Source organism: Dendrobates tinctorius, unplaced genomic scaffold (genome assembly GCF_039654945.1).
Source record: "Dendrobates tinctorius isolate UK_male_01 unplaced genomic scaffold, ASM3965494v1 ptg000104l, whole genome shotgun sequence".
NCBI lineage: Eukaryota > Metazoa > Chordata > Amphibia > Anura > Dendrobatidae > Dendrobates > Dendrobates tinctorius.
In genome coordinates, this window is record NW_027361772.1 from 1523 (window position 1) to 25840 (window position 24318).

Below are 24318 nucleotides of genomic sequence, written 5' to 3' on the forward strand. Positions count from 1 at the left end.
GAGAACGCGAGAGAGAGAGCGCGAGAGAGAGAGAGCGCGAGAGAGAGCGCGCGAGAGAGAGAGCGAGCGCGCGCGAGAGAGAGAGCGAGCGCGCGAGAGAGAGAGCGAGCGCGCGCGCGCGGAGAGAGAGAGCGCGCGAGAGAGAGCGCGCGCGGAGAGAGCGCGCGCGAGAGAGAGGGCGCGCGAGAGAGAGGGCGCGCGAGAGAGAGGGCGCGCGAGAGAGAGGGCGCGCGAGAGAGAGGGCGCGCGAGAGAGCGCGAGAGAGAGAGAGCGCGAGAGAGCGCGAGAGAGCGCGAGAGAGCGCGAGAGAGCGCGAGAGAGCGAGAGAGAGCGCGCGCGAGAGAGAGCGCGCGCGAGAGAGAGCGCGCGCGAGAGAGAGCGAGCGCGAGAGAGAGCGAGCGCGAGAGAGAGCGAGCGCGAGAGAGAGCGAGCGCGAGCGCGAGAGAGCGAGCGCGAGAGAGCGAGCGCGAGAGAGCGAGCGCGAGAGAGCGAGCGCGAGAGGAGCGAGAGAGCGCGAGAGAGAGAGAGCGCGCGCGCGAGAGAGAGAGCGCGCGCTGCGCGAGAGAGAGCGAGAGAGAGAGCGAGAGAGAGAGCGAGAGAGAGAGCGAGAGAGAGAGCGAGAGAGCGAGAGAGAGCGAGAGAGAGCGAGAGAGAGCGAGAGAGAGCGAGAGAGAGCGAGAGAGAGCGAGAGAGCGAGAGCGAGAGAGAGCGAGAGAGAGCGAGAGAGAGCGAGAGAGAGCGAGCGCGCGCTCTCTCTCGCGCGCTCTCTCTCCGTGCGCGCGCGAGAGAGCTCTCTCGCGCTCTCTCTCTCTCGCGCTCTCTCTCTCTCTCTCTCGCGCTCTCTCTCTCGCGCTCTCTCTCTCTCGCGCGCTCTCTCTCTCTCGCGCGCTCTCTCTCTCTCTCGCGCTCTCTCTCTCTCGCGCGCTCTCTCTCTCTCTCGCGCGCTCTCTCTCTCTCTCGCGCCGCTCTCTCGCGCGCTCTCTCTCTCTCGCGCGCGCTCTCTCTCTCGCGCGCGCTCTCTCTCTCTCTCGCGCGCTCTCTCTCTCTCTCGCGCGCTCTCTCTCTCTCTCGCGCGCTCTCTCTCTCTCTCGCGCGCTCTCTCTCTCTCTCGCAGCGCTCTCTCTCTCTCTCGCGCGCTCTCTCTCTCTCTCTCGCGCGCTCTCTCTCTCTCTCGCGCTCTCTCTCTCTCTCTCGCGCGCTCTCTCTCTCTCTCGCGGCTCTCTCTCTCTCTCTCGCGCTCTCTCTCTCTCTCTCGCGCGCTCTCTCTCTCTCTCTCGCGCGCTCTCTCTCTCTCTCGCGCGCTCTCTCTCTCTCTCGCGCGCTCTCTCTCTCTCTCTCGCGCGCTCTCTCTCTCTCTCTCGCGCGCTCTCTCTCTCTCTCTCGCGCGCTCTCTCTCTCTCTCTCGCGCGCTCTCTCTCTCTCTCTCGCGCGCTCTCTCTCTCTCTCTCGCGCGCTCTCTCTCTCTCTCTCGCGCGCTCTCTCTCTCTCTCTCGCGCGCTCTCTCTCTCTCCTCGCGCGCTCTCTCTCTCTCTCGCGCGCTCTCTCTCTCTCTCGCGCGCTCTCTCTCTCTCTCGCGCGCTCTCTCTCTCTCTCGCGCGCTCTCTCTCTCTCTCGCGCGCTCTCTCTCTCTCTCGCGCGCCTCTCTCTCTCTCTCGCGCGCTCTCTCTCTCTCTCGCGCGCTCTCTCTCTCTCTTCGCGCGCTCTCTCTCTCTCTCGCGCGCTCTCTCTCTCGCGCGCTCTCTCTCTCTCGCGCGCTCTCTCTCTCTCGCGCGCTCTCTCTCTCTCGCGCGCTCTCTCTCTCTCGCGCGCTCTCTCTCTCTCGCGCGCGCTCTCTCTCTCTCGCGCTCTCTCTCTCTCTCGCTCTCTCTCTCTCGCGCTCTCTCTCTCGCGCTCTCTCGCTCTCTCGCTCGCTCTCTCGCTCTCTCTCCGCGAGAGAGAGAGAGAGAGCGCGCGCGCGCTCTCTCTCTCCGCGCGCGCGAGAGAGAGAGCGCGCGAGAGAGAGAGCGCGCGAGAGAGCGCGAGAGAGAGAGCGAGAGAGAGCGCGAGAGAGAGAGAGCGCGAGAGAGAGAGAGCGCGAGAGAGAGAGAGCGCGAGAGAGAGCGCGAGAGAGAGAGAGCGCGAGAGAGAGAGAGCGCGAGAGAGAGAGAGCGCGAGAGAGAGAGAGCGCGAGAGAGAGAGAGCGCGAGAGAGAGAGAGCGCGAGAGAGAGAGAGCGCGAGAGAGAGAGAGCGCGGAGAGAGAGAGAGCGCGAGAGAGAGAGAGCGCGAGAGAGAGAGAGCGCGAGAGAGAGAGCGCGAGAGAGAGCGCGAGAGAGAGAGAGCGCGAGAGAGAGAGAGCGCGAGAGAGAGAGAGCGCGAGAGAGATTTTATCCAGCCGCCAGAACAGAGTTTAGGGTTAAATTTCAGGCTGAGTGAAGTCTTTCAGCCATGCGCAGTGAGAAGTGCGGATCCTGCCGCCCGAAAAAATGTTACATGCTCCGTTCGGGCATGTCGGCGGACGTCAAAATTTTGGCGGATCCGCAAAAAAAAAATTTCAGGCTGAGTGAAGTCAAGATCTGCAGATTTGAAAAAAAAAACCGGATCCGCCATTTTACTTGGCGGATCCGTTTTTTTTCCTCATAGACTTGCATTATCGGCGGATCTTGATGGATGGTCGTCCATTCGATCCGCTTTTGTACGGATCCGCCAAGATTTTGGCGTCCACTCAGCGGCCCGGACGGAGCATGTAACGTTATTTTGTTCTCCGCATCCACTATTTACTAAATTAACCCGCATTTCTGTCTGGCTGCTGGATAAAATCTCTCTCCCACGACATACCCCTCCACATCGCCGCGGCTGACCTCTCTCCTCCACATCGCCGCTGCTGTCCCGCGAGATCTCTCTCTCCTCCACGACATACTCCTCCACATCACCGCTCCTTTACGGCACCTTCTCCACGACAGCGCACCTACTGATGCCGTGACCACCGCTGCTGCTCCCGCTACTTCACCGCTGATGATCCCGCCGTGCCCACAGCTCCCGAGTCACCATGCCGCTCCGGACTGCGCTACATCGCCGGTATTTTTAATTTTTTTTTCCACAGGCGCGGTTCCTTTAATTTTTCAACTTCGGCGGATCCGTTTTCCGCTATTTTGGCGGATTCGGACTGACTGGAAAAACTGAAGTGTGAAACAGGCCTTAGGGTTATTCTGATGAATCAGAACCTTTAATAGGAGAACATTTCCACCCATTACGTCACACAGTAATAAATCCCATGGCTCACAATTACTGATGGATTGGCACAGCAGGCTGGGATTTTTAGGCACCCATTATGAGGAGCAACAAGAGGTGCGACCACCTCATCAGATTAAGAAAAAAGCCAGTGGGGACACATTATTTCATCTGTCCTCGCCCTTGTTTTACCAAATTACCTGGATGACCGCCCTGGCTGTGACCTCCGCACCACACCAAGTTTTTGGCTTCTTTAGCAGATCGCAGCTTAATTGGTAGAGACTTGAGCACAGATGCTGCTCTTGCAAAAGCCAGACTTCGGACTTCAGAGCCCTGTAAAGCAGCTGCTTTTTCCACATCTCCAGAGCTTCCTAAAAGTGAGCATCACAGCCCCAATCACACAAAGGCATTTCCGAAACCAATGCCCATGCAAAAAAAAAAACAAAAAAAAACAAAACCTGCAAGAGGCGCAAAATCATTATATATGATCAGTGCATGGCCCAAATTATGGTGGGAAAGCCTCTACTGCTATGAATTAATAACCCGTTGGGCCAAACATATCTTTCTACACTGATCACAGACTGATAAGCTGACTACCTGGTCACAAAGCAAAGACATCACTGGATTTAATACTTTTGCTGGACTTGAACTCTAGTGCCACCTATTGGAAGTAGCAATCTTAAAACCCACTATTGACCCTTTAGCAAGCCTTGCCACATGACTTAGGATAACAGCCAAAACATATTTGCAAACACGTGTTTCGGGGTTTTTGCCCCTCTTAGTGCAAAGCATGAGAGATCTGATTTGGCTGTATGAGAGGCTGCTGACTTGAGTCTAAGGGCTAAAATCTCTCCTTGTGGAGGAGTGACATACAGGCCATGCAATGCTCCTCTGGGAATTTAGTTATGCAAATATCCTCTTCAGAGAGGAAGACGACAAGGAATCTAGTGTCACCTATAGCAAGTAGCAATCCTATATGTCAATATTGACTCTTTACTAGAGTTGAGCGACTTTGGTCGGATCGGGTTTCATGAAACAAAATTTGTTTCAGATGAAACTGGTCCGACTGGGGCAAAAAAAGTCGGAGTTTCGTCCGAAACCTGACTCCAATGCAAATCAATGGGAAATAAATGTCGGCTTTGAGCGGATGAAATTCATCCACTCAATGCCGACTTTTATTCCCCATTGACTTGCATTGGGGTCGGGTTTCGGACGAAGCTCCGACTTTTTTTGCCCCAGTCGGACCAGTTTCATCTGAAACAAATTTTGTTTCATGAAACCCGATCCGACCAAAGTCGCTCAACTCTACTCTTTACAAATTGAGATGTGTGGTAAGGCAAGACTTGTTAAACACTGAAGAGGCATTCTGCATATTTAATTTCCCAGAGGAGCATTGCAGGACTTATAAGCCTCCTTACACTGGCATGTCAGTCTTTACAGGTAGAAACGTTACCCCTTAAATTCCCATCCTTTTACAGGAAGAGAGATATTATGGAATCATCATCCAAAACAACATATAATAAAATAATCACTACAATGTGGTCTGTCAAATGTACCCTTAAAGGGGTGGTTCATTTACAATTAAATTTCCCCTCTTGTTTCAGTTTATCATAAAAAAGTACACAAATAAACCAATGCGCTGTACTCACCTTTCCCGGTCCACCAGGGAATCTCCACCGCTCTTCCTGGTGTCTGGCGCTGGCTGCCGCTTTGACTTAGACAGCCAACCAGTGAGCTCATCAGCTCTGAATGGGGCATTCTATCTATATAGGAACGCCCCGTTCAGAGCGGCTGAGCTCACGGATTGGCTATTGTCCCGTTGACGTGATGTCCGCGCCACAGCTAATGCCAAACACCAAAGACCGTGCTGTGAGGTTGAAACGTTGCACCACTTGGCGCTGGATTAAAGTCCACAATTTTTCTTTGAACTGGCGTGCTGCCTGATTTTTTTCTTTCTATCTATCTGCAACCAGAAGGTAAATTTTATTGAAAGGGAGCCACCCCCTTAAGTAGCAGCAATACTAACTCTCATCCAATCGTTGCTGCAATACAAGCCTTGACAACAGCCCACGAAACCCGCTTTTAGTGGCAAACATTGGAGGGATATCCCAATAGTTTGCTATTAAAGGGAAATTAGGAGGGTTGAGCAAAAAGGACTCATAGGACCCTGGTCCACCAGTCACGTTGGTAGTCCGTGGCCGCCGGACCTTTTGATCCTCTTCCTACCTGTCGGTAACATCACTTGACTCTTCTGATTAGGTCTGTGTGCATCACACTGCAACGATGCTGTTGCGCCGGGCCAACCATTCAGAAGAGCAGCCAGCGATGCCGGCGGGTAAGAAGAGGTTTTTAGGGAACTGGCCCAGCGGGCACGGACTACCGGCGAAGCAACTGAACCACCAGGGTATGGCAAATAGTTTTGCTCCACTATAGCAATTGGCGGTGATTTAATTATGAAGCCACCAAAATTTGCAAAATCTAGATGATGATCCCCATTCTCCCGGAACCATGCAAACATAAATGGAAAGAACTGCTGCGTCTGCTGCACTCATTACATGGAGGCCTATGTGATGGATACAGATAGACCTCTGCACTTGCACGAATGGGTCCTGAATTCTTGCCTATGGAAGAAATAAAGGTGCGTTCCTATTTTTGCTTAGCTCTAGAGTAAAAGTTTGTGGCACAAGATTCCTTTTTGTTACGACCAGTGGCTGGCATCACAACATTGTAAAGTCAGATATGCTATAAATGTTCATTCCTGGAACATGTCCGGAAACATGGCGGCAACCATGCAAGATGCAGTAGGGTAAAGATAGAATATATTAGAGTGTTGAAGTGGGCAAAATTATTTACTCCCTTAAAGGGGCTGTTCACTATTTGGAAAAACCTTTCTCAATCTCTTCCAGTAAAATAATAACATATATACTCACCTCCGATGCCGGCGTTGTTCCAGCAGTGTCAACCAGGGGTCACAGGACATTGTTACGTCACGAGATCCCTGTGGCCAATCAGCGCTGCTTTCACTCTTCCAGACTTCAGACAAATAGACATCTGGAGAAAATGAGATATGTGACTGCTCTCACATCCTCTGGATATAAAGTATTTCCATAGGAGAGGAGAGTGAAGGCAGTGCTGATTAGCCTCAGGGCTCACCTAACAATGTCACACAAGCCCCGGGAGAGCCAGATCTGACCGGACCATTATAAGGAAGGAAAAAAAAAATGCTGCATACCAGAGTTTGATCTGATTATTGGATCACACTCAGATAGAAAAGTCAATGAGGCCATTGAAAACCTTCGGACTGTACAGCCGCACCCGATGCAGGAACATTCGTTTTTTCCTTTGATGGCAGTCACTTACTGTAATCTCTGAATTATGGTGGATCAAAGGCGTCTGACGCTGGCAGGCATACGGCGCTACTGATGGAAGGGCGTCTTTGTCTTTACACATTTCGGATCCTAAAATCTAGAATTTAAGAAAAACATGAAAACTGACAGAGCATTCCATGTCCAACTGTTCAATGTTTCAGTACTTTTTGCAGAACTTGCTGTTCTCCAACAAGGAGCTTAATGGTAAAATTCACAACAGACGTTAGATCCATGAATTGGCCGATACATTTTGTGGTTCAGTGAGAATCAGTCCTCCTCATCAGACTGTTCACATTTTGGCATCATAAGACCAAGGCGACACCTAACAATTGATCAACCAGACCTCGCCATTACGTTGCTTCAAGCAGGATGTTCTCAGATGGAAGAGGCCACTGAGCTCAGAGGGTCACAGAGCCATCATCAGTGTGCAACAGAGATACAGAGAGACTGGAAGAGTCACAGAACGGCAGAGAAGTGGACGTCCTTTGGCCACATCCCACACAGATGCCCGCTTCATTCTGAACAATGCCCTTAGGAACTGGATGATGAATGCCACGCAACTCCAGGCACATTTAAGGGAGGTGAGAGGCACCAAAGTGTCACCTCAGACCATTCAAAACCATTTACATCAGCGTGGTCTGCGTGCTAGACGACCTGCAAGGTATCTGACCCCAACACCAGGCACAGGCGTCACTGTTTTGCATGGGCCAGGGAGCATCTACGCTGAATGAGACCAGTGGGCCTCAGTGCTGTTCACTGATGAAAGTCCATTCACATTGAGCAGAAATTATGGCTGCCAACGATGTTGGGAGACGTGGAGACGCTATGCATCAGCCACAGTTGTCACCAGACGAGCCATTGGTGGTGGTGTTACACTGTGGGCAGATGTGTCTAGTCAATACAGAACTGTCCTACACTTTATGAATGGTAAGTGACAGACCCTACTACTGAATAACATCATTAATTCAGTCATTGTGCCTCTGCACGAACTACACAGGCCTAACTTCATCTTCATGGACGACAATGCTCCAGCTCATCGAGGTCGCATCATTAAGGAGCAGCTGCTGGAGACCGGGGGACATCAATGGAGCGGCCTGCACTTTCTCCAGACCTGAATCCCATAGAAAACCTATGGGATCAGCTGAGCTGTCGTGCAGAGGCTCGTAACTCTGCACCCCGAAACCTCAATGACCTGAGGGCCGCCCTTCAAGAAGAGTGGGATGGCATGCCTCAGCAGTTAAAAACTCCACTTGTGAACAGCAAGAGACGTCATCCTCAAGATGTAATGGAGGCTTACATGGCAAGTTATTGAGACACTGACATTTTGTGTTGGGGGTATGCCCTCCACTGTTGTTGGCTTTTGTTTCAATAAATTATTTGAAATGAGGAAACCACCATTACTGCTTCTACTTAAACGCCTACTTCCATGATAAAATATCACTGTAGTGTGAACTTTAAGTTTTCCATAAATTTCACCCGAAAGCCAAATATCTAGAACTTTTTGTGAGTAGTGTATTTGTTTTAACACAAAAAAAATTAAGACTTTTAATGGGAAATTTTTTTTCCCCTTGTGTGTGTGTTTTTCCACATTTCCACAGACCAAAATGCCATTGCGTTCCTTAGAATCGAACCCTCAAGGGGGGGGATGTTGTGAAAGAAGGAGCCCCCTTCTTCTCTGAACCATTTAAATGTTGTGGCCGATATTGATCGCAGCATCTGTACGCTTAAATAATCAGGATCGGTGCCAACACCGGCTGTTGTAGTCAGTTTTTTGCCGAGCCCCCAATGTAATCGCACTGGGCATAGCTCCTGCGCCAACCTGGTCACCAGGACGTCCATTTGCAGAGAGACCTTCCTAGAGAAGACATTATGTACATTTCAGCCTCTGCTAGTTGTGATAGGGCCATGTCTATAGAAAGAAAAAAAAAAAAGAGCAAACATACACAAAAGTTAAAAATAAGTCCCCGTTACCCCTAAACGGTGTCTGGCTTCCACAGCCACAGGTTTTCCTGAACTCATGCTCTCTGTAAACCAGCTGATGTCCAGGATATGTGGTACTGTCTGATCGTCAGCGCTCGGCATCACGGGATTCCCAGTCTTCCTTTCAATCCAGCCGAGGACGTCGGAGAATGAATTCTGTTCGGACACCACATGTGTCACCGCACCGCTGCCAGAAAACAAACATACCGGTATCATACACCGCAATTACCGGGATTCATCGGGGCAGAAGCAGAGCAGCACCAATGTTTTCTGGAGTACCCGCCTGTAAAAGGACACATACATGTTCCATACACCTGTATTAGTAGATATGCCCGCTACCTTATAGAGGACCATCTCCTGACAGGTCTGTAAATACTTTCATACCCAAGAAAATGTCAATTTTGAAGCATATTTTCCTAGAACTCTGCAGACCCTGGAAAGCTCCATTCACCTGATCAATACGACATGTCCCTACATACTCCGACACCGCAGACGGAAGCAGCATCATCCATTTATACACTGCTCAAAAACATAAAGGGACCACTTAAACAGAATATAATTCCAAGTAAATCAAACTTCTATGAAATCAATCTGTCCACTTAGGAAGCAACACTGATTGACAATCAATTTCACATGATGTTGTGCAAATGGAATAGACAGATGGAAATTATTGGCAATTATCAAGACACCCTCAATAAAAGGAGTGGTTCTGCAGGTGGGGACCACATCTCAGTACCAATGCTTTCTGGCTGATGTTTTGGTCACTTTAGAATGTTGGTTGTGCTTTCACACTCGTGGTAGCATGAGATAGATTCTACAACCCACACAAGTGGCTCAGGTAGTGCAGCTCATCCAGGATGGCACATCAATGTGCGTTGTGGCAAGAATGTTTGCTGTGTCTGTCAGCGTAGTGTCCAGAGGCGCTACCAGGAGACAGGACAGTACACCAGATGTGGAGGGGGCCGTAGGAGGGCAACAACCCAGCAGCAGGACCGCTATCTCCGCCTTTGTGCAAGGATTTTGAGTTTCATTCCAAATCCAGACCTCCATGGGATATTCATTTTGATTTACATTGAATTGTTATGTTTTATTGTTCTGAACACATTCCACTCTGCAATGAATAAAAATTTGCAACTGGAATATTTCAGAGATATCTATGATGTGGTATTTTAGTGTTCCCTTTATTTTTTTGAGCTGTGTATATGTATTCATACATTTCCAGGAAAAATAACAGAGGAAAAGATGTCCCCGGCATTGTTATTTTATTGAGAATAAAAGCTGTATTAAGTGACATGGAATCTGCCTATGAAAAAAAGTGACACATCAGCTATGCTAAATGGGCAGCAGAGACGTTTTTCCGGCAGAGCGGATCTTGGCCACTAGTTTTGCAGGGCACTGTGCTGGAATGGAGCTGTACTGACATTCCCACACACAGCGGGTGGTCCGGATAGAACAGTAAGACTAGTTTCACATTTGCGTTTGGAGGAGCAGCGGACGCTCGCTGTGAAGCTCCGCCCCCTGCCGCTCCACCTCCGGTCAGCTCCGCCTATGGGCGCACGCCGCTGCATGCGGTCTGCGTACCCTATCTTTAGCATTGGGTACGCAGGCCGTGCGCAGGTATGCTTTTGGCGCTGCATGCGTCCTTTTGACAACACGTTGCGTTTGGCGCAGGTTGCTGCACCGTCAAAAGGACGCCTGCGGCAGCAAAAGCATACCTGCCACGGGCTGCGTACCCAATGCTAAAGATAGGGTACGCAGGCTGCATGCGCATATATGCGGAGCTGACCGAGGCGGCGCAGCAGGGGGCGGAGCTTCACGGCGAGCATCGGCTGCACCTCCAAACGCAAATGTGAAACCATCCTTAAGGGGCTGCAGAGCTGTGCAGGGAACAGTCCTAGACAATGTATTGTAGCTGTACTGCAGTTCCCCTGCACAGCAGGGTGGCCAGGGAACTACTGGGCAGCAAAAACAGTATAGTGGCATCTTCATTCCCAGGACTGGTAAATACCTTCACATACGTTAAAAGGGTTGTTTGGCCTTACGCAAGCGTAACTGCAAGTGCATGATTTGCATGCATGCTGTCACCTGCTGACTAGACGTGCAAAGCCTCACTCAATGCAAGTGTATGGAGCAGCATGGTGGCTCAGTGGATAGCACTGCAGTTATGCAGCACTGGGGTCCTGGGCTCGAATCTCACCAAGGACATCTGCAAGGAGTTTGTATGTTCTCCCCGTGTTTGCGTGGGTTTCCTCCGGGCACTCCGGTTTTCTCCCACATTCCAAAGACATACTGATAGAGAATTTAGATTGTGAGCCCCATCAGGGACAGTGATGATAATGTGTGCAAACTGTAAAGCGCTGCGGAATATGTTAGCGCTATATAAAAAAAGAAAAATAAAGGAGCAAGGCTGGACACAGTCTAGTTGGAATGTGGCCCCAGAAGTATGCAAATCGCACACTTGCGGTCATATGACAGTCTACGAGGATTCACAAGTCTTCAGTCACAAAGTGACTAGTCTTGTACCCCAAGGCCGGACAACCCCTTAATGGGGGAAGGACCAGAAAAGCAGCGGTATCTCTTATCCAGGTCTTGGATCTTCTCATCACGCCTACCAGGGTGTGACTTAAGGTACTGTCACACTTAGCGATGCACCAACGATATGTCACAAGTTATAGCGATATTGCTAGTGATATCGCTAAGTGTGACAGTACCTTGACACAATACTGATTATGCAGGCTGTCAGTCACATGCAAGGAGGCGTAATTAGAAGGTCAGAGGACAGACTAGTTTGAGGGAAGAGATGCCCTGCCACACTAGTGCGACCGGCCTTATTAACACACAGTTGTGCTCCAAAGTTTACATACCTCGGCAGAATTTTTGCTTTCTGGGCCTTTTTTTCAGAGAATATAAATGATAACATCAAACCTTTTTCTCCACTCATGGTTGGTGGTTGGGTGAAGCCATTTATTGTCAAACTACTGTGTTTTCTCTTTTTAAATCATAATGACAACCCATAACATCCAAATGACTGCCAGGGTATGTAAACTTCTAAGCACAACTGTATGTGATGCTGCAGGATAAAATTAAAATGATTCAGAGACTGCAGCAACAGTAATCCACATGACATCTTGGGGACAATCAGAGGAATGAAGAGATTTCCTTCAAAAATCCATCTTGTGGCCATAAGAGTGACCTGGGGATGCGTGAGAAATGTCAATAAGAACACAACATCCAGAGATTTTAGGAATAGGAAAACGCACCCATCTAAATATCCCCATTACATACTGTGCAACGATGACACCGGGTTTGTGTTACCTGTATTCATGTGCCACACCGAATCCTTTCCTTTGTGCCAGTGATGTGAGGAAGCCCCTTCGTGCAGCCCCCATTCGTCGCTCAACCAAGAATATCCAGACATCAGGAAATACAACTGGTGGGGCTACTGGATCCGTGGGGGCCGCAGCCTCTTTCCTTCTCTTTTTAAGTGGGAATGGGAACATCGTAAAGCCTGAGCAAGAAACAGACGACAAGGGTCGGACGTCATCATAACTGTTCACCTGACCCTACACAGCGCCAGAGGGGGTCCCTATACACATAATGGGAGCGGTAACTGTAAAGATCAGTCACACATGTATGGAGAGCTTCCCACAGCAGTGATCATGGGGCAGACATTTCTGCAGAGCTCTCAGCCGCTCCCCAGCATGATAACAGGAAACAATAGACTGTATTCAGCTGCGGGACGGATAGATTACTGCTGCCTGCACTTATTAAAAGAATTTTCCTGCACAAAGAAAAATAATGATCTGACTGTCCTTGTAATGAGTCCTCACACCCGGATGTTACTTTGCATTTCCCGTTAGCTCCCCTTCAGTATTTTCTTATGATCGATTATTCATTGCATCCCGAACTTCCTACAAGTTCACCCTCTGTGCCTCCACACTACCTTTCCCAGGAGGCAGCGCGCTCAGGTTTCTCTGCTAAAGTTGCATCTTCTCAGCAGCCCACACGCTCCCGCGCCTCAGTGCCTGCTCATTCCACTTACAAAGCACCATCCTGAGACTACTACACAGTCTCAAGATGGATTAAAAACATATGTGACATGCACAAGTGTGAACAAGTCGGTAAGACAATGTTCACACCACCCAATGGCTGAAACACTACAAGAAAGCACAAAATGACAAATTTGCAAAAAATACTATGCAGTAAAAAACATGACAGTAATCAGCAAGTGCTGTATAACAAATACAGGGTATTTAGTCGATACGTTTTTTGCAAAACATGTATACCAAGCCGCTTCACCACGTCACGGTAACCCTTCACGAAGCAGTCCCTACCTAATGTATTTAAAACCTGAACATGTGAACAGTATCTAAATGAACAGGATACAGACAGGCGCCTCCTAGTATATGGGCTTGTGGTGCAAGACAGCTCATTTATGTGCATGTCACACAGGAGAGGGGTGGGGTCTCCCAAACCATGCTGAGCACGGAAAAAACGGATTAAAAACATATGTGACATGCACAAGTGTGAACAAGTCGGTAAGACAATGCTCACACCACCCAATGGCTGAAACACAACAAGAAAGCACAAAATGACAAATTTGCAAAAAATACTCTGTCCACTCCTCTCCTGTGTGACATGCACATAAATGAGCTGTCTTGCACCACAAGCCCATATGCTAGGAGGGGCCTGTCTGTATCCTGTTCATTTAGACACTGTTCACATGTTCAGGTTTTAAATACAATAGATAGGGACTGCTTCGTGAAGGGTTACCGTGACGTGGTGAAGCAGCTTGGTATACATTTTTTGCAAAAAACGTATCGACTAAATACCCTGTATTTGTTATACAGCACTTGCCGATTACTGTCATGTTATTTACTGCAGAGTATTTTTGCAAATTTGTCATTTTGTGCTTTCTTGTTGTGTTACAGTCTCAAGATGGATAAATCACGGCACACAGTTTTTCCCTCCAGACACTCCTACAGTGAATGGTACAGGTGACACTGGCAGAACACAGGGACCTTGCAGGGGAGAAATGGGTCATACAATGTAGTTACTGATTATAACATAACCTAGCACTTTGGCTCGCCCAGCACCTTCCGCTCTGGCCACTGGACAAGCTTACTACTTTCTATGGAGCCTGTACTGCTTCTATGGGTTCTGCTCACCCTCCCTCCAAACTGTCCGGGGATCACTGGCCCCACCTCCCGCAGGCACGGCCAGCATGTATTTTCATTGAGGACAGCAGAGTAAATGCGGAAACACACATTAACCCCTTAACGACCAGGGGTATTTCAGTTTTTGCGTTTTCGTTTTTTCCTCTTTCTTCTCAGAGCCATAACTTTATATTTTTCCATCAATATGGCCATGTGAGGGCTTGCTTTTTGAAGGACAAGTTGTACTTTTGAACAACACCATTGGTTTTACCATGTGGTGTACTGGAAAACAGGAAAAAAAATTCCAAGTGCGGTGAAATTGAAATAAAAGTGCAATTCCACAGTTTTTTTTTTTATGTTCACTAAATGCTAAAACTGCCCTGCCATTATGATTCTTCAGGTCATTACAAGTTCATAGACACCAAACATGTCTAGGTTCTTTTTTACCCAAGTGGTGAAAAAAAAAATTACAAATTTTGTAATTTGCGCCATCTTCCGAGACCTGTAGCGTCTCCATTTTTCGTGATCTCGGGTTGGGTGAGGGCTTATTTTTTGCTCTCCAAGCTGAAGTTTTTAATGATACCATTTTGGTGCAGATACGAACTTTTGATCGCCCGTTATTGCATTGTGGCGCTTTTTTTTTTTTCTCGTTATGTCATTTAGCGACCGGGTTCATTTTTTTTATATTGGTAGATCGGGCAATTCTGAACGCGGCGATGCCAAATATGTGTATATATTAGTTTGAATGGGGCGAAAGGGGGGTGATTTGAACTTTTATATTTTTAAAAACTTTATTTTTTTTTTTACTTTTTGCATGCTTCAATAGTCTCTATGGGACACTAGAAGCTGCAGTGGTCTCATCTACTCTGCTCCACAGTGATGATCAGATCCGCCTGAACGTAGCAGAAATGCTCACTTGCTGTGAGCACCGACCATCGGGCGGTGCTCATAGCAATCTGGCTATGACAACCATAGAGGTCGGCTGGAGGCTTCTTGTTGTCATGCCAATCCATCCATAGGTGACCCGCGATCATAAGACGGGGTCACCGATGGGCAGCATAAAGAACGTGCTTCCGGTAAGTGCGAGTTAAATGCTTCTGTCAGAAATTGACAGCGGCATTCAACTAGTTAACAGTTGCGGGTGGATCGCGATTCGACCCGCGGCTGTAGCAAGCACAAGTCAGCTGAATAGATCAGCTGACATGTGCCTGGAAAGGTACAGGATCAGCGCCAGAGCCCACACCAAACAGGATTCCTCCTTGAAAGTATTATTACGCCCAACAAGAACGGAAAGGGGTTAAATAGTACTTGGACAAACGTTACATGTGGGTACTTGCTTCGCCTGACCATTTGTGTTTTCAACAGAGAGAGGAGAAAGTCGCTACCAGACACTTCTAGAAGCTACTTGTCTGCCCCAACTTTTTGCTTTAAAGGGGTTTTCTGGTCATCAATTCCAAATCATTGGGATTACACCTGGCACCTCAACCCTCGCCCCCAGTTTTTTTTTTTTTTTTTTTTTTTTTTAACATGGGCTGTTCTGCAGGATCCAGCAACAGCAACTACAGACTCAATGCAGCTCTTGTCACTGTGTGTACATCAGCTGATGCAACACTGACAGTGCCTGATCCCTGCAAAATAATTGTAAGGTTTTGGGTTTTTTTTTGAGGGGGTGGGTGGGGGGGGGGGGACTATTTGGAAGTTTGCTATAGGACCCCTTCATTAATATGCTCGCACCTCTATGAATTCCTAAAGAAAATAGATAATTGCAGAATCCATGAAATAACCATTGATGATAATGACACAGAGAGATCAAGGTATACAGCTCTGGCCTCCATTTGTGCGCCTCTTATCAGATGGTGACAAGAACACTTTTTGTGCCTGTTGGAAAAACTTCAAAATTTAAAGGAAATTTGTCATCAAACTTTGGCTATGTAACCTGAGAGCACCATGGTGTAGGAGCAGACACTCTGAATACAGCGATGTGTCACTTACTGGGCTGTTTTTCTGTTCCAATACAATCAGTGTTTCATCAGCAGGAAATTATCACTACCTGAAAACTGTCCTCGTTCCTCCTAGTCCAACCTCTGCCCCCCAGCACTGACCAGCAGCTCTCCGTCACTACACAGCGTACTGGGAAAGCTTTGTTGTAAGCGGGGTTATACACAGCTCAACTAATCTGCAGCAGAGAAGCCTGTAACTCCATTTTAACAGCTGCACACAGTAAACTAAGTGACACATCGCTGGAATCAGGGTCTCTGTCCCTATATCATGCTGCAGTCAGATTACATAACAAAAACTGCTGACAGACTCCCTTTAAGCTTCGCATGTGTCATTATACTTGGTGACCCTGCCAACCCACCGATCTATACATTGGTCTGACTTACGGTGCCGCACATTAGTCTGAGCGATGAGTCGTTTCCGTCTCCAACAACAGATCACAATCTCCTGATAAGATAAAAAAATGGAACTAAAGTTACAACATGGAAACTTATAGCGGCTGGTAGAGACCTTGTGCAATGTCATCTCCTGCCGGCGGCCATCTAACACTCGGCGGTGCGGACGGCCGCTAACCAGGACCCCGGCCGGGGCACAGAGGACATTCAGACGGTGCCGTCAAGTTGTGAGGTTTTACCAGAAAAATTAAACATCCCATGCAAAATGGCAGCGAGAGAAAAACAGAACTCGCTGGCTGCATCTGACTATGCACTAACAATACAAAGCAGGAAAAAAACAAGGAAATGCTGAACTTCACATATAAAGAACGCACAGGAATATTACACAATGTAAACAGGCCTCTAACCCAAAGCAGGTGCCCCCCAACATGCACACCCCCAACATGCACACCCCCAATCCAGGAAAGCATCGCTGAATCTACGACAGTTCACTAACCCCCTGTGGCCTGCTGCGCCCCCAAACCCAAGCGGCCATGCACCACCTTCCCTCCACACTTGGCCTCCTGGCCTCACCACCCACGGTGCGCAGCCTCACAGACTTCCGCTTCTAGGACCACGCCCCTATGCAAATGACCCGCAAAGGCAGACAGCTCCGCCCCTTTATTTAAATACCCCGGCTAGAGCAGAGTGAGACGGCAATCAGAACAAGCCACGCCCACTAAGCAACGCGATCTGCCACCTGCGGCTCCGGCGCTCCCCGTATATAGCGTTAATAATAGGCGCCGGGAGGAGCGGGGTCTGCACACAGGCCTCTACCGGCCATGAAGGCAAAGCGGGGCTGTACTCCGTTATCAGCCGGCTGCTTCCTCTTTATTAGCACAGTAACATGCAAATCTACCCAAAAAATGGGAACAAAAGTCACTGTACAGAGGAGCAGCGGAGACAGACGGCGGGGACGGAGCTACACACAGGTATATACTGCACTAACTATATACAGACAGCAGGGGGAGCAGCTACAGACAGGTATATACTGCACTGACTATATACAGACAGCGGGAGGAGCAGCTACACACAGGTATATACTGCACTGACTATATACAGACAGCGGGAGGAGCAGCTACACACAGGTATATACTGCACTAACTATATACAGACAGCAGGGGGAGCAGCTACAGACAGGTATATACTGCACTGACTATATACAGACAGCGGGGGGAGCAGCTACACACAGGTATATACTGCACTGACTATATACAGACAGCGGGAGGAGCAGCTACACACAGGTATATACTGCACTGACTATATACAGACAGCGGGAGGAGCAGCTACACACAGGTATATACTGCACTGACTATATACAGACAGCGGGGGGAGCAGCTACACACAGGTATATACTGCACTGACTATATACAGACAGCGGGAGGAGCAGCTACACACAGGTATATACTGCACTGACTATATACAGACAGTGGGAGGAGCAGCTACAGACAGGTATATACTGCACTAACTATATACAGGCAGCGGGGGGGAGCAGCTACACACAGGTATATACTGCACTATATACAGACAGCGGGGGGAGCAGCTACACACAGGTATATACTGCACTAACTATATACAGACAGCGGGGGGAGCAGCTACACACAGGTATATACTGCACTAACTATATACAGACAGCGGGGGGAGCAGCTACACACAGGTATATACTGCACTAACTATATACAGACAGCGGGGGGAGCAGCTACACACAGGTATATACTGCACTAACTATATACAGACAGCGGGGGGAACAGCTACACACAGGTATATACTGCACTAACTATATACAGACAGCGGGGGGAACAGCTACACACAGGTATATACTGCACTAACTATATACAGACAGCGGGGGGAGCAGCTACACACAGGTATATACTGCACTAACTATATACAGACAGCGGGGGGAGCAGCTACACACAGGTATATACTGCACTAACTATATACAGACAGCGGGGGGAGCAGCTACACACAGGTATATACTGCACTAACTATATACAGACAGCGGGGGGAGCAGCTACACACAGGTATATACTGCACTAACTATATACAGACAGCGGGAGGAGCAGCTACACACAGGTATATACTGCACTAACTATATACAGACAGCGGGGGGAGCAGCTACACACAGGTATATACTGCACTAACTATATACAGACAGCGGGGGGAGCAGCTACACACAGGTATATACTGCACTAACTATATACAGACAGCGGGGGGAGCAGCTACACACAGGTATATACTGCACTAACTATATACAGACAGCGGGGGGAACAGCTACACACAGGTATATACTGCACTAACTATATACAGACAGCGGGGGGAGCATCTACACACAGGTATATACTGCACTAACTATATACAGACAGCAGGGGGAGCAGCTACACACAGGTATATACTGCACTGACTATATACAGACAGCAGGGGGAGCAGCTACACACAGGTATATACTGCACTAACTATATACAGACAGCGGGGGGAGCAGCTACACACAGGTATATACTGCACTGACTATATACAGACAGCGGGGGGAGCAGCTACACACAGGTATATACTGCACTGACTATACAGACAGCGGGGGGAGCAGCTACACACAGGTATATACTGCACTAACTATATACAGACAGCGGGGGGAGCAGCTTCACACAGGTATATACTGCACTGACTATATACAGACAGCGGGGGGAGCAGCTACACACAGGTATATACTGCACTGACTATATACAGACAGTGGGGGGAGCAGCTACAGACAGGTATATACTGCACTAACTATATACAGGCAGCGGGGGGGAGCAGCTACAGACAGGTATATACTGCACTAACTATATACAGGCAGCGGGGGGGAGCAGCTACACACAGGTATATACTGCACTATATACAGACAGCTGGGGGAGCAGCTACACACAGGTATATACTGCACTAACTATATACAGACAGCGGGGGGAGCAGCTACACACAGGTATATACTGCACTAACTATATACAGGCAGCGGGGGGAGCAGCTTCACACAGGTATATACTGCACTGACTATATACAGACAGCGGGGGGAGCAGCTACACACAGGTATATACTGCACTGACTATATACAGACAGCGGGGGGAGCAGCTACACACAGGTATATACTGCACTGACTATATACAGACAGCGGGGGGAGCAGCTACAGACAGGTATATACTGCACTAACTATATACAGGCAGCGGTGGGGAGCAGCTACAGACAGGTATATACTGCACTAACTATATACAGGCAGCGGGGGGGAGCAGCTACACACAGGTATATACTGCACTAACTATATACAGACAGCGGGGGGAACAGCTACAGACAGGTATATACTGCACTAACTATATACAGACAGCTGGGGGAGCAGCTACACACAGGTATATACTGCACTAACTATATACAGACAGCGGGGGGAGCAGCTACACACAGGTATATACTGCACTAACTATATACAGACAGCGGGAGGAGCAGCCACACACAGGTATATACTGCACTAACTATATACAGACAGCGGGGGGAGCAGCTACACACAGGTATATACTGCACTAACTATATACAGACAGCGGGAGGAGCAGCTACACACAGGTATATACTGCACTAACTATATACAGACAGCGGGGGGAACAGCTACACACAGGTATATACTGCACTGACTATATACAGACAGTGGGGGGAGCAGCTACACACAGGTATATACTGCACTAACTATATACAGACAGCGGGGGGAGCAGCTTCACACAGGTATATACTGCACTGACTATATACAGACAGCGGGGGGAGCAGCTACACACAGGTATATACTGCACTAACTATATACAGGCAGCGGGGGGGAGCAGCTACAGACAGGTATATACTGCACTAACTATATACAGACAGCTGGGGGAGCAGCTACACACAGGTATATACTGCACTAACTATATACAGACAGCGGGGGGAGCAGCTACACACAGGTATATACTGCACTAACTATATACAGACAGCGGGGGGAGCAGCTTCACACAGGTATATACTGCACTGACTATATACAGACAGCTGGGGGAGCAGCTACACACAGGTATATACTGCACTAACTATATACAGACAGCGGGGGGAGCAGCTACACACAGGTATATACTGCACTAACTATATACAGACAGCGGGGGGAGCAGCTTCACACAGGTATATACTGCACTGACTATATACAGACAGCGGGAGGAGCAGCTACACACAGGTATATACTGCACTAACTATATACAGACAGCGGGGGGAGCAGCTACACACAGGTATATACTGCACTAACTATATACAGACAGCGGGGGGAGCAGCTACAGACAGGTATATACTGCACTAACTATATACAGACAGCTGGGGGAGCAGCTACACACAGGTATATACTGCACTAACTATATACAGACAGCGGGGGGAGCAGCTACACACAGGTATATACTGCACTAACTATATACAGACAGCGGGGGGAGCAGCTTCACACAGGTATATACTGCACTGACTATATACAGACAGCGGGGGGAGCAGCTACAGACAGGTATATACTGCACTAACTATATACAGGCAGCGGGGGGGAGCAGCTACACACAGGTATATACTGCACTATATACAGACAGCTGGGGGAGCAGCTACACACAGGTATATACTGCACTAACTATATACAGACAGCGGGGGGGAGCAGCTACACAGGTATATACTGCACTAACTATATACAGACAGCGGGGGGAACAGCTACACACAGGTATATACTGCACTAACTATATACAGACAGCGGGGGGGAGCAGCTACACACAGGTATATACTGCACTAACTATATACAGACAGCGGGGGGGAGCAGGTACACACAGGTATATACTGCACTGACTATATACAGACAGCGGGGGGGAGCAGGTACACACAGGTATATACTGCACTGACTATATACAGACAGCGGGGGGGAGCAGCTACACACAGGTATATACTGCACTATATACAGACAGCGGGGGGAGCAGCTACACACAGGTATATACTGCACTAACTATATACAGACAGCAGGGGGAGCAGCTACACACAGGTATATACTGCACTAACTATATACAGACAGCGGGGGGGAGCAGCTACACACAGGTATATACTGCACTAACTATATACAGACAGCAGGGGGAGCAGCTACACACAGGTATATACTGCACTAACTATATACAGACAGCAGGGGGAGCAGCTACACACAGGTATATACTGCACTAACTATATACAGACAGCAGGGGGAGCAGCTACACAGGTATATAATGCACTAACTATATACAGACAGCGGGGGGGAGCAGGTACACACAGGTATATACTGCACTGACTATATACAGACAGCAGGGGGAGCAGCTACACACAGGTATATACTGCACTAACTACATACAGACAGCAGGGGGAGCAGCTACACACAGGTATATACTGCACTAACTATATACAGACAGCGGGAGGAGCAGCTACACACAGGTATATACTGCACTAACTATATACAGACAGCGGGGGAGGGAACAGCTACACACAGGTATATACTGCACTAACCATATACAGACAGCGGGAGGAGCAGCTACACACAGGTATATACTGCACTGACTATATACAGATAGCGGGGGGGAGCAGGTACACATAGGTATATACTGCACTGACTATATACAGACAGCAGGGGGAGCAGCTACACACAGGTATATACTGCACTAACTACATACAGACAGCAGGAGGAGCAGCTACACACAGGTATATACTGCACTAACTATATACAGACAGCGGGAGGAGCAGCTACACACAGGTATATACTGCACTAACTATATACAGACAGCGGGGGAGGGAACAGCTACACACAGGTATATACTGCACTAACTACATACAGACAGCAGGAGGAGCAGCTACACTCAGGTATATACTGCACTAACTATATACAGACAGCGGGAGGAGCAGCTACACACAGGTATATACTGCACTAACTATATACAGACAGCGGGGGAGGGAACAGCTACACACAGGTATATACTGCACTAACCATATACAGACAGCGGGAGGAGCAGCTACACACAGGTATATACTGCACTGACTATATACAGACAGCGGGAGGAGCAGCTACACACAGGTATATACTGCACTGACTATATACAGACAGCGGGGGGAGCAGCTACACACAGGTATATACTGCACTGACTATATACAGACAGCGGGGGAGCAGCTACATACAGGTATATACTGCACTAACTATATACAGACAGCGGGAGGAGCAGCTACACACAGGTATATACTGCACTGACTATATACAGATAGCGGGGGGATCAGCTACACACAGGTATATACTGCACTGACTATATACAGACAGCGGGAGGAGCAGCTACACACAGGTATATACTGCACTGACTATATACAGACAGCGGGAGGAGCAGCTACACACAGGTATATACTGCACTGACTATATACAGACAGCGGGGGAGGGAACAGCTACACACAGGTATATACTGCACTAACCATATACAGACAGCGGGAGGAGCAGCTACACACAGGTATATACTGCACTAACTATATACAGACAGCGGGAGGAGCAGCTACACACAGGTATATACTGCACTAACTATATACAGACAGTGGGGGGAGCAGCTACACACAGGTATATACTGCACTAACTATATACAGACAGCGGGGGGAGCAGCTACACACAGGTATATACTGCACTGACTATATACAGACAGTGGGGGGAGCAGCTACAGACAGGTATATACTGCACTAACTATATACAGGCAGCGGGGGGGAGCAGCTACAGACAGGTATATACTGCACTAACTATATACAGGCAGCGGGGGGAACAGCTACACACAGGTATATACTGCACTAACTATATACAGACAGCTGGGGGGTGCAGCTACACACAGGTATATACTGCACTAACTATACAGACAGCGGGGGGAGCAGCTACACACAGGTATATACTGCACTGACTATATACAGACAGTGGGGGGGAGCAGCTACACACAGGTATATACTGCACTAACTATATACAGACAGCGGGGGGAGCAGCTACACACAGGTATATACTGCACTAACTATATACAAACAGCAGGGGGAGCAGCTACACACAGGTATATACTGCACTGACTATATACAGACAGCGGGGGGGAGCAGCTACACACAGGTATATACTGCACTAACTATATACAGACAGCGGGGGGAGCAGCTACACACAGGTATATACTGCACTGATTATATACAGACAGTGGGGGGGAGCAGCTACACACAGGTGTATACTGCACTGACTATATACAGACAGCGGGAGGAGCAGCTACACACAGGTATATACTGCACTGACTATATACAGACAGCGGGAGGAGCAGCTACACACAGGTATATACTGCACTGACTATATACAGACAGCGGGGGGGAGCAGCTACACACAGGTATATACTGCACTAACTATATACAGACAGCGGGGGGAGCAGCTACACACAGGTATATACTGCACTGATTATATACAGACAGTGGGGGGGAGCAGCTACACACAGGTGTATACTGCACTGACTATATACAGACAGCGGGAGGAGCAGCTACACACAGGTATATACTGCACTGACTATATACAGACAGCGGGGGGGAGCAGCTACACACAGGTATATACTGCACTAACTATATACAGACAGCGGGGGGAGCAGCTACACACAGGTATATACTGCACTGACTATATACAGACAGCGGGGGGAGCAGCTACACACAGGTGTATACTGCACTGACTATATACAGACAGCGGGGGGAGCAGCTACACACAGGTATATACTGCACTGACTATATACAGACAGCGGGGGGGAGCAGCTACACACAGGTATATACTGCACTAACTATATACAGACAGCGGGGGGAGCAGCTACACACAGGTATATACTGCACTGATTATATACAGACAGTGGGGGGGGAGCAGCTACACACAGGTGTATACTGCACTGACTATATACAGACAGCGGGAGGAGCAGCTACACACAGGTATATACTGCACTAACTATATACAGACAGCGGGGGGAGCAGCTACACACAGGTATATACTGCACTGACTATATACAGACAGCGGGGGGGAGCAGCTACACACAGGTATATACTGCACTAACTATATACAGACAGCGGGGGGAGCAGCTACACACAGGTATATACTGCACTGACTATATACAGACAGCGGGGGGAGCAGCTACACACAG

General features: G+C 48.7%; 1 protein-coding gene and 1 pseudogene across 5 annotated transcripts in view; one reads left to right on the plus strand and one right to left on the minus strand.

Annotated features, from left to right (window-relative positions):
* Positions 1–2298: 2298 nt before the first annotated feature.
* Positions 2299–16750, minus strand: LOC141100241 (DNA-directed DNA/RNA polymerase mu-like; annotated as a pseudogene).
* Positions 16751–16819: 69 nt separating this feature from the next.
* Positions 16820–24318, plus strand: part of SH2D6 (SH2 domain containing 6) — a 143011-nt gene continuing 135512 nt past the window's right edge. For all 5 annotated transcript variants that reach the window (XM_073588561.1, XM_073588562.1, XM_073588563.1 and 2 more), the window contains exon 1: positions 16820–17076. In XM_073588561.1, the coding sequence (XP_073444662.1) occupies positions 16927–17076 (150 nt within the window). In that variant the 5' untranslated portion in view covers positions 16820–16926. The remainder of the gene's footprint in view (positions 17077–24318) is intronic.